This window comes from Mangifera indica, chromosome 14 (genome assembly GCF_011075055.1).
Source record: "Mangifera indica cultivar Alphonso chromosome 14, CATAS_Mindica_2.1, whole genome shotgun sequence".
NCBI lineage: Eukaryota > Viridiplantae > Streptophyta > Magnoliopsida > Sapindales > Anacardiaceae > Mangifera > Mangifera indica.
The window spans coordinates 14,586,299-14,600,596 of NC_058150.1; the positions used below are offsets into that span (position 1 = coordinate 14,586,299).

A 14,298-nucleotide genomic window follows, 5' to 3' on the forward strand; every position below is an offset into this window, starting at 1 on the left:
TGAAAGTAACACAACATGATTTGAATTGATTCAAATGTTTTAAAGATTTGTTATTTTAATAGAATTTGTTAAGAATAAATTATGAAAATACCGAAAGAAAATATCATCAATAGTTGAAATATTCATTAACATATAATTATATTTTTATAAAATTATTATTACTTATATTATTGTTTATTTTAATTTAAATATTTTATTTTATTATTAAGAAATAATAATTTTATTTAATTAATCAGATTATAAACTTGTTTTAAAGGTTTTACTCATATTGTAATTATATGTTGTATATTTTTAGTAAAAATTTAAAATCTTTACATATTGTATATAATTGTATCTTTATATAATTATAATTACTCATATTATTTTTATTTTTATTTAAATATTTTATTTTATTATTAAGTAGGTGAAAATATAATTTGACTAGTTAGATAATTGACGTGTTTTAAAAGTTTTATTATGTAAATTTTTATACCATTTGTCAATAAGACAAAATGTTATAGTATGTGTTTTATTAATAGTAAATTGAGATAATTTGATGATAAATTAAAATGATAAAAACACTTTAAAAAATAAAAATGTTAGATAATTTTAAATTAATTTTGGTTGAGTTAGGTCCATGCAAATATTAAAAAGTTATATTAAGATTAAAAATTTTTGATACAATTTTAATTTAGATCAAATTAAAATTAAAAATCTTTAACCAAAAAAACCTAAACTAATATAATATAAATACTATGCGAAAATAGGAATGATAAGATCCAACTTGAATCAGTACAAGTTAAAGTCAGTGTCGTCTTTCTATATAATTTTATGCTTTCGTGCACATTGAGAGTTTTTGTCTTATATGCAATCCAGCATGGCTCAACTTTAAATTGCGGTAAGGAAGATGAAAAGATAGAGATTCGACAAAACCTTGAAACAGGCCATGACAGTGGACCTCTAACTCAAGAAGAGAGTGATGAGGTATGACTTGATGAGATATTTTCCTTTTGTACATGGTCAAAGTTTATGTCCTACACATGTTGGATTTGGGCACTTTTGACCTTGCGAATGCTACTCTGTTTCAGAGTAGTTGATGCCAAAATTTAATATAAGGAAGAAATTCGATGATCAGAAAGAAATCCTTTGATGCTTGATGTGTGGCCTTGTTAGTTAGGAAAGCCCCTTATTCATTCTTTGCAGGAGGAGCATGATGCTGAACTCACAAAGAGGATTGAGAAGCAGAGAAACGTGCAGTAGTGGCAGCCCGTGGGGGACGGAAATCTCTTTCTTCAAGAAATTCGTACAAGGACAAAGGTGGCAAATCCTCTCACAATTCGAAAATCCAAAAGCAATTAAACAGCTGGTGAAAAATATGAAGGCATAGAACCTACCAATTTTAATGTCAAGGTCAATAATACACAACTACCGACCTGCATATGGAAAAACAGGCATGACGATTGTCGCATCATAGAAATAGCTAGGTGTAGCTGGGGAGCTTGAATGTGCATAAGATTTTGTTTTGCTTTCCAGTCCTTTTAAATGTTGAACACTGCAGCTTGCTACAATTTTGATGTGTTACAGTCTAGGGTTATCTATAACATATTTCAATGCAGCTCTTTCAGAGCAACATGTAAGTTAAAATATGGTTGAGTTAATTTAGTAGATGAAATGATTTTTTGATGAATAGTAATATGCTTTGTTCTCAATCTTTTGCACTACTTTCCCTTGCCACCCATGGTTTCATCAATGAGAGGTCAATACTCTGGTTGTTGTATGATGTTAATAACGGTGTTTAAGGTTTATTTTTCTATAGTTACAGAATTATGAGGGTCTTTAATTCTGTTCATTTCCATTGCAGAAGTCCTTCCAAGCTTTCCCAGTTGAATTAAATCTGGAGAATGCTCTTTATATGGTACAACTCTGCTTGAACCAGTGGCAGCATTTCTGGTAGTCATTCTCTTTTTGGCCAGCCTAGCCCACCCAAGCAGACCATCCTGAATATGTTCATCAAATATTGCCTTCTTGAATGAGCTTCCCATCTTCATTTCAAAAACAAACAGAACAACAGAAAAACTGTTGTCAATTTAAACACATCCATATGAAGCACAACATAGTGGTATATTTTTGACAGAACTTTTTCATGTGTGCCAAATGACTTTTTCCCCCATGAACTTCAATGAAACAACATTTTTTAAATCATTTAAGTGTTAAAAGTCTATTTTTCCACCTGTTTGTCAATTCAGATAATATCATATTTGTGCACGTGGCTTTTATATCCGCACTAATAAATTTTCTCATATTTTGATGTTAGATCTCTCACCTGAGTGACAATGACATAGAGTGGCAACGTACTGTAACTGCAAATGAACTGGATAAATGCCCTGTGAAGGAAATTTGATATAATTTAGCAATACAAGAATATGTAAATCAATTGAAAGATTAATATAATAAGTAAATATATCATAATTTGTTACCCTATGACGAGTCTGGGGATGATAAAACGAACTTGTCCCATTATGCAAGAGTAAAAGCCATATTGAAACTGAAACATAAAGACCATGTGAAGTTATTGTCTTACTGTCATTAGAGAGTGGTAATATTAGTATTAATGGTAACATAAGCTTACCCAAATCCAGAAGAAAAATGAAAGTTCAAAAGAGTTTTGAAAAAGAATGAAATGAATGAGAAGGAGAACAATCCGAGGCCGATTGAACCAGAAGTGATCATCACAAGGTTGAACCACTAAATCTCCTTCAACTGCAACATGTTTTTCAGCAACCTCATGTGCTAATTGGGTTATAATGTGCTCCAACTTAGTCCCCGCAGCAAGTAGAAGCTGCAAAAACAGTCGGCAAATCTTATTCAACAGTGGACAACAGTAATGCATTAAACTGAAATTCTGGGGCATGGGAATAACATAAAATGTATAAGTTCTAAATTGCATGTCAAATTCCTTTTGCATATGCGATATACACAAATTGTAGTGAATCAAACAAATGAATTGTAGTATAATTGTAACAAACTGCTCTAATAACCCGATCTTACAATCAAAATATTGTCTATCAAAGACAAAAATTATTGCAATTTTATTTTTGGATTTTACAATCCAAAATGTGTATTAACAGTTTAGAAATTCACAAGATATTTAACTAATATTTTGTGATCATCTCCAAACAGTGGGGGATACCTATATATACCCAACATATCTTCTGTGTTTTGTCAATGTGGCAATTGTATCGGTTACTTACAATGAAAGGAACAAATGCTATCCAAAAATATGTATGCCAACCTGCATAGCAAAATTGCAGTTGCATCAGCTGTTCCCACCAAAAAATTTAATTGAATTGACATTTGCAATGAAGGGAATAAAGTGAAATCTATACTGTCTAGTAAAATGAAGAGTTAAATGTAAGTTTTTTGTTGCAATATTTGAGATTTGGCAAGAAATGTTATCTGCAGAATCTTTATACAAATCTAACTGCATTATGCTCAGTGAAATGTAGCAACTACTTAAGAGAGAGAATCGAGGTAGTAAACTTACCATAGACATTCAGCAACAAGAAAATGATAACAAATAGCCAAAGATACCAGCTGCAGTATACGAAATCAAATTCATCGTGCTTCATGAACAAATGGAAAAATGTTTTTACAAGTTAAGCCAATGATTGAGAATAACCTTATTCCAACAACTTTCTTGAAATCGGCTCCAAGGGTACGCATCAAGTAGTTATGAAAATTGAACTTTGGATTTCCCCTACAATGAGTCTGAAGAAGAGACCATCCAGAACCAGATAATAAAGTTCATTGCCAAAGACACACACACACACACACACATATGTACATTAGAAATATATATAACTTACCATAATGAATCCTAGCCGCAAAGTGGTGTAATCTGATTTGGTGACAGATCCATAGAATTGCTTGAAAAATGAACTCTGGATAGTACAAGTATAGGAATGAGATAATGCTTGTTAATTACAGGGAAAAAATTATGCAGATGCTTCTGTAATACCCCATTTGCATATTTTTTTAATTAAAAGCACTTTCAAAGTTTATGTAATGCTTAGACAAGGTGAGAGAGAGAAGATATGGCAGTGACTTACCCACCAGCCCAGCAAAGCATAGCTTTTTCCAAGACCCTGGTAGCGATTCTTGATGAAATCATGATCATGGACATGGATATATCTTCCACTTTGAACTGCAAAAATTATACTTGCAGAGATGAAATCAATGCACACAATATGAAACTAGAAAAAGAATGCCTATGATTTGGCAATGAGATGGATCTTAAAATTAATAGGACTTCTGTCTCCAAAAGAGATAGAACTAGACAAAAGCATCACCTTCTGGAAGATGATGTTGTCCTTTAGAAGCAGAATGCTCCCACTGTTTCCACTGACGAATCTAGACCATCAAGAACATGAATTTTGTGAATATAAATTCGATAAAATTGAAGAAGAAAATTTTGATCTGAAGATAAAAGAAGAAACTATAGTTGATAAGTAGTGTTGATGCCTAAGATAGCACAAATGCAATTCCTTTCACCTCCACACAATTTAGGGACGAGAGGCAGAGTTACATGTAATCAAGTTATTGAATGTAATTAATTCCCAGTACGGAGGAATTTAACTTTTTATTCAAATTTCGTTTTCCTTTCACATGGTAGAAAGTGATTTACTTTCCTGTAGGTTTTTGCGACAAAAAGAAACTGAATTGGCCACATGTGGGAAAGCTTGGGATGAAGGAAATTTGTCAGGTATTAATCTTCTCGCTTCTTTTAGGTGGAAGTCTTCTAACTGGAATGTGGTTTAACCGTAATATGGACAATGCGACCAATTGGTGATAGTTAGTAGCTTTTTTGGTGTCATTTCGGTAAGTTCAACCAAAGAGAGTTTGACCCTACAACAAAAACGCAAGGAAAATACTAGTATGAGAATCAGGATACCTTTGCCCCTCCAAAAAGAATGGTAAGGGCACAGAAAGTGACATGCACAACAGCTAGCACGAAGATAAATACGTTAAGATGATGCAGCGCTGCGATTGATAACATCGGCACCTTCCCCTGGATGTGAAAACAAAGAGAAAATTTATAAAAATTGTTGAGTCAAATGTTTAAATTCTGACTGAAGTTTTGTCTCTTACACTTTATTGTCAGTCATAAACTGTTCATCATAGTAGCAATATTTAATTTTGAACCAGACTTTTACTATGTAGAAAATATTAATCTTAAAGGCAAAATTTTAATGGCGCTCAAAATAATTTATATCCAAAAGAGCATCATTGCCTCTTAAATAGTCATTATATAATCTGGATTTGTGTTCCTGAACATGATCAGAGGATGCGTTAATGTTCGAGATTGACCGTCCATTGATAAGAGATTGTGGAGACCAATAAGATTTCCAAACAAACTAATGTCAGGACATCAATTTCTGTTCAATATGGACATAATATAATATTTAAGAGATCGTGGACACAATTATTTGATCATGCATCGGGTTGATCTTTATAAAAAAAATTAGTCTTTATCTCCAGTCAGACACCTCAGCATGTGAAATGTCTGTTTTATGTATATTTGTGCACTCTTTCTAGTATCTAATATACTGACCCATAGTTAAAATATCATCTGTTTCGAACACAATCCAAAAGGGGTTTTACAAGCCATTTAATTAATTAATTTTTTTATAATTTACAAATAATATAGAATACTCATACATACCTAACATACTTTAATGAACAGAATTAATACCTTGTTGGAACAGTAACTCACTGAGGCTGAGGACGACTCTAAAATGTGGCGGCCAGTGCCATGAAAGGAAGAGACTGCAGATTGAAAATGAGATGTTACATTGGCAGTTGCCTCTCTTTCTTGCTTGCAAGGCAACCATTTACTTGCTAATTCCTCCGATATGCAGATTTTGGCTATCATATTTTGATGAAACACTATTAGTAATAGTGATATGAATCCCAACAACATCAATTCTGCATCCAAAACATCACCACCATCAGGATAAATAATTGAAAAAAAAAAAAATTAAACGTCTGCATTTTCAAAACTTTAGACTACAGAACTCTTCACAGCCGGTGTTTGACATACGTTTAAAGCCAAATGTAAAATCTTGGTCTAACATCCCAACCCATTATCATTATATTATCCACTTTGAATAAATAATTTGTCTTTGTTATTAAGATTTCCAACCCAAAAGTCAAAACATGTCTTTGGAAGCTCTTTTGTGCTTTGTCACGTGGGATTTGACCTGTGTTGTTACAATAAAATTCAAATTTTTTTCTAAAGAAATTATGGTTACCTTCTTTGATTTTCCGCAAGGCTTCGAAGAGAGGCTTTTGGTTCTTCTTCTTCAACACCTGCAATAAGCAAAAAAACGTGTCAGTTAAAGTGGAATTTGCATCATTTTGTCACTGCCAAATTCAGAAAGAAATAAGAAATCGAGAGAGAGGGAGTTGGTGAAGCTTCAACAATCAACATGCCTTGCCAAAATAGTGGAGAAGGCGCTCAACAGCAAAAGAAATAACAACAATTACACTACAAACTAATGCCACAACCCAAGTTGGTGTGTACTCTAACGTTGTTCCTCCTTCACCCATTTCTGCAACTCTTCAAAGCTCTCTCTTTCATCCTCTCTCTCTTCGTAAATTATATAACAAAACAATTAATATTATATTTATAAAACAACACAAAATCTTCTTAAGAATATAACAATCATGCACCCCACTAACTGAGAGTAGAATCTGGTTCTTTCTCTTCAAAAACTACAAAACAAGGAATTTTATATATTTTGCATGACAGAAAATATGAAGACTGAAGCATGTGATAAATGAAATTGCCCAAGATCATCCATATCATGTATAAGAGAGGAATTGGACCAATGAAAAAAATTCATAAACAATAAAGCATGCCTTGCCTTGCCGAGGTAGTGGAGGGAGCGTTCAAAAGCAAGCGAAATGACACCAATGCAAACTTTGTTTATTTGTGTTATATAGTGGTTGTATGGGTTTATTTCAATTCAGAAAGTATTGATTCGAGATTTGGTGTTTCAAGGAAATCTATAGTTGTAGTAGAAAGATTAGGTTGATTGTAGCCTACCACGAATCTTAACATGAGGTGCGAGGACTTGGTCTCTGTAGTATGAATTATATGACTCAAAGGATAGACTTATCATTTTATTTGAGTAAATGCAACAATCAGCGGGCAAAATAATGGTAAAATATGTGAGATTCATTGTGGAAATGCAACATATGAGTGCATGTGCATATAGGGAGAGAGAATGCCATAAAATAGAGAGAACAAATTTTCTTTTTTATTTTTCATTTTGTAATTGTTTTCATTTATAGTAAAATTTTCTTTCGTTGTTTGTCCGAAGTTTTCAGGTAATATTTGTGTTCCAAATGTTGAGTATTTATGCATTTTGTTGTTTGTTTTATTTGAGTTTCATAAAAGTCTGTCAAGTTTAAAGAAGGCAAAATTGGTGTCATTGACTTGCTCAATTCTGCTAGTTTAAAGTTCAAAAGAATAAAAAGGCATCAAAATTCAAGTTCATAGTTAATAAGAATGGGCAATATTACAGACACCCCTTATACTTTTGATTTTAAATTTTGTTGTTGATTTAGCAAATTAACAAAGAGTTCTACAAGGAACTTATGCCATACAATATTTTGCACAAATTTGTCTAATTAGCCTAAGCCACATTTATACTGTGATATTCAATCGCCAAAACTGGTCACATTCATTAAGCTATAAGCTATAGCTTATTGGGAGATTGCGATGGCAATGAGGCTCTTCATTTGTGTACTCCATTGGATCCGTTTCTTTCGAAAGCAATTTCGTCTCATTATGGCCCTCTTCCATTGCAGATTGCTTCTGATCATCACTAACTTCTGTCATTTGAACTGCACTGGGAAAGGTCTGCTTTTGCTCCACATGGCTAGAGCCATTGTTAGCTGCCTTCTTCAATCCCATATTCTTTTTAGCTTGCTTGGCCCAACCAACAAGCCCTTCTTGCACATTTTCATCAAATATAGCTCTGTTGAATGAAGTTCCCATCTTCGTTTACAACAAAAAGATTTGTCAGCCTAACTAGAATTACTATATAAATCACAGAATTTACAAAATTATGATCCTAATTCACCTGTGCGACAAGTGCATAAAGTGGTAGGGTACTATAGCTGCATAGGAACTGAACAAATACCCTGAAATTGCAAATTTATGCGTAAACATATAGGATCATAAGCAAGAAGTTATATATACATGTACGTAAATATATATAAAATTAATACCCAAATACGAGTCGAGGAATTATATAACGAATTTTCCCCATGATGCAGGAGTCAATACCATATTGAATCTGTAGCATTATGCATTTATTCAGAGTTAGATTTGTGTGATTGAATGATATAAGTGGCCAGTGAGAATTAATATCTTACCCACATCCAGAAGAAAACTGCAATTTCAAATGAGTTTTGGAAAAGGATGACATGAATGAGCAACAGAACGAGGCGCGGCCTGTGAAACCAGAAGTGATCATCTGAAGGTTTGACCACCAAATCTCCTTCAATGGCTACATGTTTCTCCGCAACCCCTTGGGCCAATTGGCTGATTACGTGCTCCAGTTTTGTGCCTACAGCAAGTAGAAGCTGCAAACATAACATAGACCACATTTCTTCACTTACAAGCACATCATTGTGATTGAATCTCAATTATGACTGAGTATATGTGAATAAATACTGAAAAATCTATGGTATGGATGTAGAATTTGAACTTTAAAAATCATCAATTACAATGACAGGAACGAAGGCTATCCAGAAATATGCATGCCAGCCTGCATAGAAAATTAGAATTTTAACTCCTTAAGCATGTACTTTAAATAATGAAGTCCTACGTATACACTAAATAGCTTACCATGAACATTCAGCAACAGGAAAAGGACTACAAACAACCAAAGATACCAGCTGCCAGAATGCAATTGTCAACAATTAGTATGAATCAAATTAGTTAGTAAGAAATTGATGTAGAAGGCTTTGAAATAATTTGGCTAACCCTATTCCAACAACTTTCTTGAAATCGGCTTCAAAGGCACGCGTCATGTACTTGTGAAAGTCAAATTTTGGGTTTCCCCTGCAATGTTTCTGCACAAATATTAATTAAAACTAAAGAAAACAGCATGAAGTAGAAATATATACTCCCCAAATAGTTTGCTAGCTAGCTTACCATGATGAAGCCTAACCGCAGAGTGGTATAATCTGATTTGCTTACAGATCCATAGAACTGTTTGAAAAATGAATGCTGAAAAGTAAAAGTGATTCCTTTTATCAGTAAGCTGACTTCTATATAACTTGGTAATTTCAACAAACTTTGCATCAACTTCAAATGACGTACCAACCAACCTCCAAAAGTACTTTTCTCAATACCCCGAAAACGATTCTTGATGAAGTCATGCTCATGGACATGGGTATATTTTGTTTTAAGAACTGCACAAGTAGCATATTAAGCAAAAATTCATGCAAAAGCAGTATTATTTAAGCACTTGAATGCTAGAATGTGCTTCTTTTTTTAACCTTTTTCTGCATCATACTCCTTTTTTGAAACAGAATCCTCCCATTGTTTCCATTGACGAATCTAAACCATGGAGGACTTAAACATCAGTACCAAGAATAATTAGAGCTCTTCGGAAATACCAGGGATACAAGTTGAACTTACTTTTGCTCCTCCAAAGAGAATGGTCAGAGCACAGAATGTCACATGTGCAACAGCAAGGACAAAGATAAATATGTGAATTTGATGCAATGCTGTTGCAGATAGCAATGGAGCCTTTCCCTGTCAATTTAATCAAAGTGAGAAGAAAACCGTGAGATTTTGCAATCTTAAAATGCCTCTGAAACTACAATGAAGACTTCAATCACAATGCTAAAAGAATATTTCATAAATTCATGTCATGACATTGGAGTTAAGCTGAGGTAGTTATTTGACATCCCTGATTTTTGGATTATTAGCAACATTCTCTTTCATTAAAATAATGTTCCTCAGGCTTTAGCACACTGTAACCCCTGTAGGCAAATCCCATGCAAAACACTTGAAAGATATTGGTTATGTTTGAAATTATGTGTCTAAAGTGAAACAAAATCTTGACAGTAAACTGTACTATTTAGACCTAGATTTTAATCTTTCAGGTAAATAAGGTCTCTTAGAGCACTTGACTGATATGGATAGTTGACATAAAATGTGCTAAAACATCATTTCTCTAAAATCACACTTGTAAACTGAAATCCCAATACAAATTTCAAACTATCTATTTGAGTAATCAGTTTCTGAGGAAGTTTTAATGCAAAAATATTCTCAAAAATCTTTGAAACTAAATTATTTATATTACGTAATAAAATTTAGTAAGTCTTTTCTAAGGTAAATTAAAATTAATTCTTTCAAACAAATCATAAGTCGAAGGTCTTAAATTAGTATAAACTCAATGATTCTCTTTGCCATGCAAAACACTTTTAAGAGCAAAACTCTGAGGCCAACAAAAGCCAAAAGCCAAAAGAAATAATATATTGCAGTGATTTACTATGCGTAGAGTAGATTGAGGCACCAGCAACAGTACTAGACTGATAAATTAGCAACTACTCCAACTAATGTTAAGTGCTCATCTATGTAGCATGGAAACAGAAACAAAAATGGAGAAACGTGGAAACGTGAAAACAGAAACATGGAAAGGCATTTTTTAAAAAATATAGAAAACGGAAACGTGGAAAAACTTATAAATATGAAAAATATAAGGGTTTTTTTTATAAATATTATATTTTTTGTAACAAAAATATATAAATTTGTAAAATATAAAAATAAATAATAAAAAAAGAATACTATAAAATATAATTATAGAACCTATTATAAATTGTTTTTGAGCAAACACATGTAGATATTTAAGAAAAAAACAATAATATACACCAATCTATATGATATGTCGGGGAAAACATGAGTAACACATCAAAGAGTAGAGAGAAGATGAATTCAATATAAGATTTAAAGACATTTTTGGTTTGAAAATACAAAAGATATGTGTTTAATCGATTTCACGATTTTTCTTCTAAAAAAATGTGTTCAAAATTTTTCAAAAAATTCGAAATGATCCAAAACGTTTCCTACAAGTTTCAGAGGGTTTCGGAAATGTAAACGTTTCCGAAACGTGGAAACACACCCCATTGTAAGTTTCCGTGCTACTTTGGTGCTCATAATAGAAGATTATTATACTTAATAATTTAATTACCTTGGCGGTGCAGTATTGGTTAGTAGTGGAGGCGTCGGAGAGTAGGTGACGACCGGTGGCATGAGGGGCAATGAAGGAGGAGAGGTAGGATTCAAAATGGGCAGTGGTTGAAGAATCCATGTCTTCACCTTTCTTGCAAGGCATCCATTTAGTGGATAAGTCCTTTGATATGCAGATTTTTTCAAGTCTTGCTTGAAACACAGTCAGCAACAATGAAATGAACCCCAACAACATCAACTCTGCAGCCACCATTATTCCTCACCATTATATATAAACATACATACGTACATACATATATATAATGCCCAAACTCTAAACAAATAAATTTATATACCTTCTTTAATCTTTTGCAAGGCTTCAAAAAGAGGTTTCTGTTTCTTCTTCTTCAAGAGCTGTAAAAAAGGGAAAAAGTTGCAGATGAAGAAAGAGAATAATTGATGCATCAAATTTGGGCATGAATGTATAAGAAAGAGAGGAAAGATTATATATATATAATTGACATGCCTTGCCAAGATAATGAAGAAGGCGTTCAACGGAAAGAGAAATGATAACGATGACAGTGCAAACTACAGCAACAACCCATGTTGGAGTGTACTCTAATGTTGTTCCACCTCCTGCCATGACTTGTGTCTCTCAATTTGTGTCGTCTGTTTTCTCAAGAGCTCGCTGTGTTAACTTTTAAGAAAATTATAAGTGTCTGTTTGCTGTGTGCTAGGAAAGCCGAATCCCAAGTTGAATGGGGCGCTAGCTTTTCATGGGAGACACAAAACAAGACTTTGTGTACTTGTAAGAATACTATAACATTAGGATACCGTCCAAGGTTGAACAAATTAAAATGGCAATAGCATCAGATTTAGTAGGAACAGCGTTCTGTTATTTGGATAATTCTCCTACCAAAAACACCTTCTACGCCACGCGGTTTACACTTAATTTTTCAAATCAAAACTAATTAATAAGTTACATTCTTAAAGTTTGTGATTAATAGATCGCAAATATTGTAGTAAGATATAACTTATACGAGATGAAATTTTTTATGATTAACTGTGTTGTGTGGTGCTATTCTTATAATGTCAAAGTCTTGGATGCTCTTTTTTATTCCAAACTAGTCATACTAAGCAAATAATACATGTATTCTAATCAAGATCATAATTTTTTTTAATTTAATATGTTTACCCAAGTAAAAACAAATTCATAATTGATACTGACATAGGCTTACTATAAATTCATAATTAAGCATTTTGTTGCAAGATATGTTATCCTTGTACAATATGCTCTGTGAAATGTAGTCACTGCTTGTAGTAAACTTACCATAGATATTCAGCAACAGGAAAACGATAACAAATAGCCAAAGATTCCAGCTGCACTTTATGAAATCAAATTCATCATGCTTCATGAACAAATGGAAAAAATTTTTAACAAGCCAATGATTATGACATTGGAGTTTAGCTGCTGACATCCCTGATCTTTGGATTATGACACAGGTCCTTGATAATATGCATCATAGATTATTAGCAACTTTCTCTTTCATTCAAATAACGTTCCTCAGACTTAGCACAACGTAAAACCCATAGCCAAATTCTAGTTAAAACACGTGAGAAATGTTCATTATGCTTGAATTATGTGTATTTAAAGTGGAATAAAATCTTAACAGTGAGCTAGATTCTTTAAACCTGAAACTTAATCTTTTAAGCAAAAGTAAATTACCTCAGAGCAACTGACTGATATGGATAGTTGACATAAAAGTGCGCTAAACATATTTAAACCAATTATTTGTTTTAGTTTTAAATAGTTTTAGTTGGCTACAACAATGGCAATTTTCATGATTAAGAGCACATTTATACAACCTTGCAAAGTCAAGAGCCAAATGGTAAGCTTTTATAAGAAGAGTAGTATTATAATATACAAACAATAATATATTATTATATAATTGAATAATTTTAAATTAAATAAAATAACACACAATCACAAAATAACATGTTATTATGTGTACATCAATTTACTCATCGTTTATGTATATGGTTTTATTATTATTAAAAATCAGAAATAAATTACTAAAGTTTAGAGACACCATTTCAAATTAATTACTATATTTGGTTTTTTATTCTTTCCTAATTTAGTTTGATGATTTCCTTGTGTAGCTTGATTTTCCAAAACTAGTTAATTGCAAACTATGCATTTTATATGGAAGAAATTAGACAAGTTATCTTCTATACGTAAAGATAAGTACTCATGTGGTCATCTTTATGGAAAGATAAATACCTTTAATTTGACACAGTTAGTTACGTTGTCATCTTGTTGTAAAAATGAGTTAATAAATACTCATTAAAATGGTCATAAAGCTAATATTATTTAAACTTCCCTTCTTCACCTAACAACAATAAAATATCTGATTAGGATGTGTGAAAAATCAACAACAATCCAAATTAAAAATAAAATATATGTATTTTCCCATTTGGGGGAGAGTGTTCGAAACCAGAAAAAATTTTCCTAAATTTAGAAATATAATTTCAAATTAATTACTATATATATTTTGTATTTTGCTCTTTCCAGTTTTAGTCAGTCTAAACTAATTTATTGTTAACTATATATATATATATATATATATATATATATATATATATATATATATATATATATATATATATATATATATATATATATATTTGCCAATACTATAAAATAAATTAAGCAAGAATTATTTAATTTCTCAATTGTTATTTCATATCATTTCATTAATGTATTTCATCAATTTTCATGGCCCAAAAAAAGAAAAACAACTACCAATAAGTTATAACTCTTTTTCATTCCTTCTCTCAAAAAACACACTTACAAAGTGATATGTTGTGTGCAGACCAAGACAATAATATATTTAAAAATCAGCAATTACTCCAACTAATCTTTTAACTCCTCAGAATAGAGATAATCTATGCTCTTAGTAATTTAATTACCTTGGCGGTGCGGTATTGGTTATTAGTGGAGGCGTCCGCAAGAAGGCGACGACCGGTGCCATGAGGAGCAATGAATGAGAAGGAGGATTGAAAAT

General features: G+C 32.2%; 2 protein-coding genes across 2 annotated transcripts; both read right to left on the reverse strand.

The window, feature by feature from the left end:
- Window positions 1-1,703: 1,703 nt before the first annotated feature.
- On the reverse strand, window positions 1,704-6,591 carry LOC123196848 (MLO-like protein 1). The gene is made up of 14 exons (XM_044610990.1): window positions 6,472-6,591; window positions 6,291-6,348; window positions 5,732-5,964; window positions 4,931-5,047; window positions 4,329-4,389; window positions 4,089-4,183; window positions 3,846-3,920; window positions 3,659-3,747; window positions 3,524-3,573; window positions 3,231-3,271; window positions 2,609-2,818; window positions 2,457-2,524; window positions 2,303-2,363; window positions 1,704-2,021 (listed from the first exon to the last, which is right to left on the reverse strand). Exons 1-14 carry the CDS (start codon window positions 6,586-6,588, stop codon window positions 1,782-1,784), a joined length of 1,515 nt encoding a protein of 504 aa, XP_044466925.1. The 5' UTR covers window positions 6,589-6,591; the 3' UTR covers window positions 1,704-1,781.
- A 1,021-nt stretch (window positions 6,592-7,612) lies between these two features.
- LOC123196950 (MLO-like protein 15) lies at window positions 7,613-12,252 on the reverse strand. Its single transcript, XM_044611107.1, has 14 exons — window positions 11,760-12,252; window positions 11,590-11,647; window positions 11,256-11,494; window positions 9,698-9,814; window positions 9,556-9,616; window positions 9,377-9,468; window positions 9,209-9,283; window positions 9,038-9,126; window positions 8,900-8,949; window positions 8,779-8,819; window positions 8,425-8,634; window positions 8,278-8,345; window positions 8,130-8,190; window positions 7,613-8,044 (listed from the first exon to the last, which is right to left on the reverse strand). Exons 1-14 carry the CDS (start codon window positions 11,874-11,876, stop codon window positions 7,736-7,738), a joined length of 1,587 nt encoding a protein of 528 aa, XP_044467042.1. The 5' UTR covers window positions 11,877-12,252; the 3' UTR covers window positions 7,613-7,735.
- Between the last annotated feature and the right edge of the window lie 2,046 nt (window positions 12,253-14,298).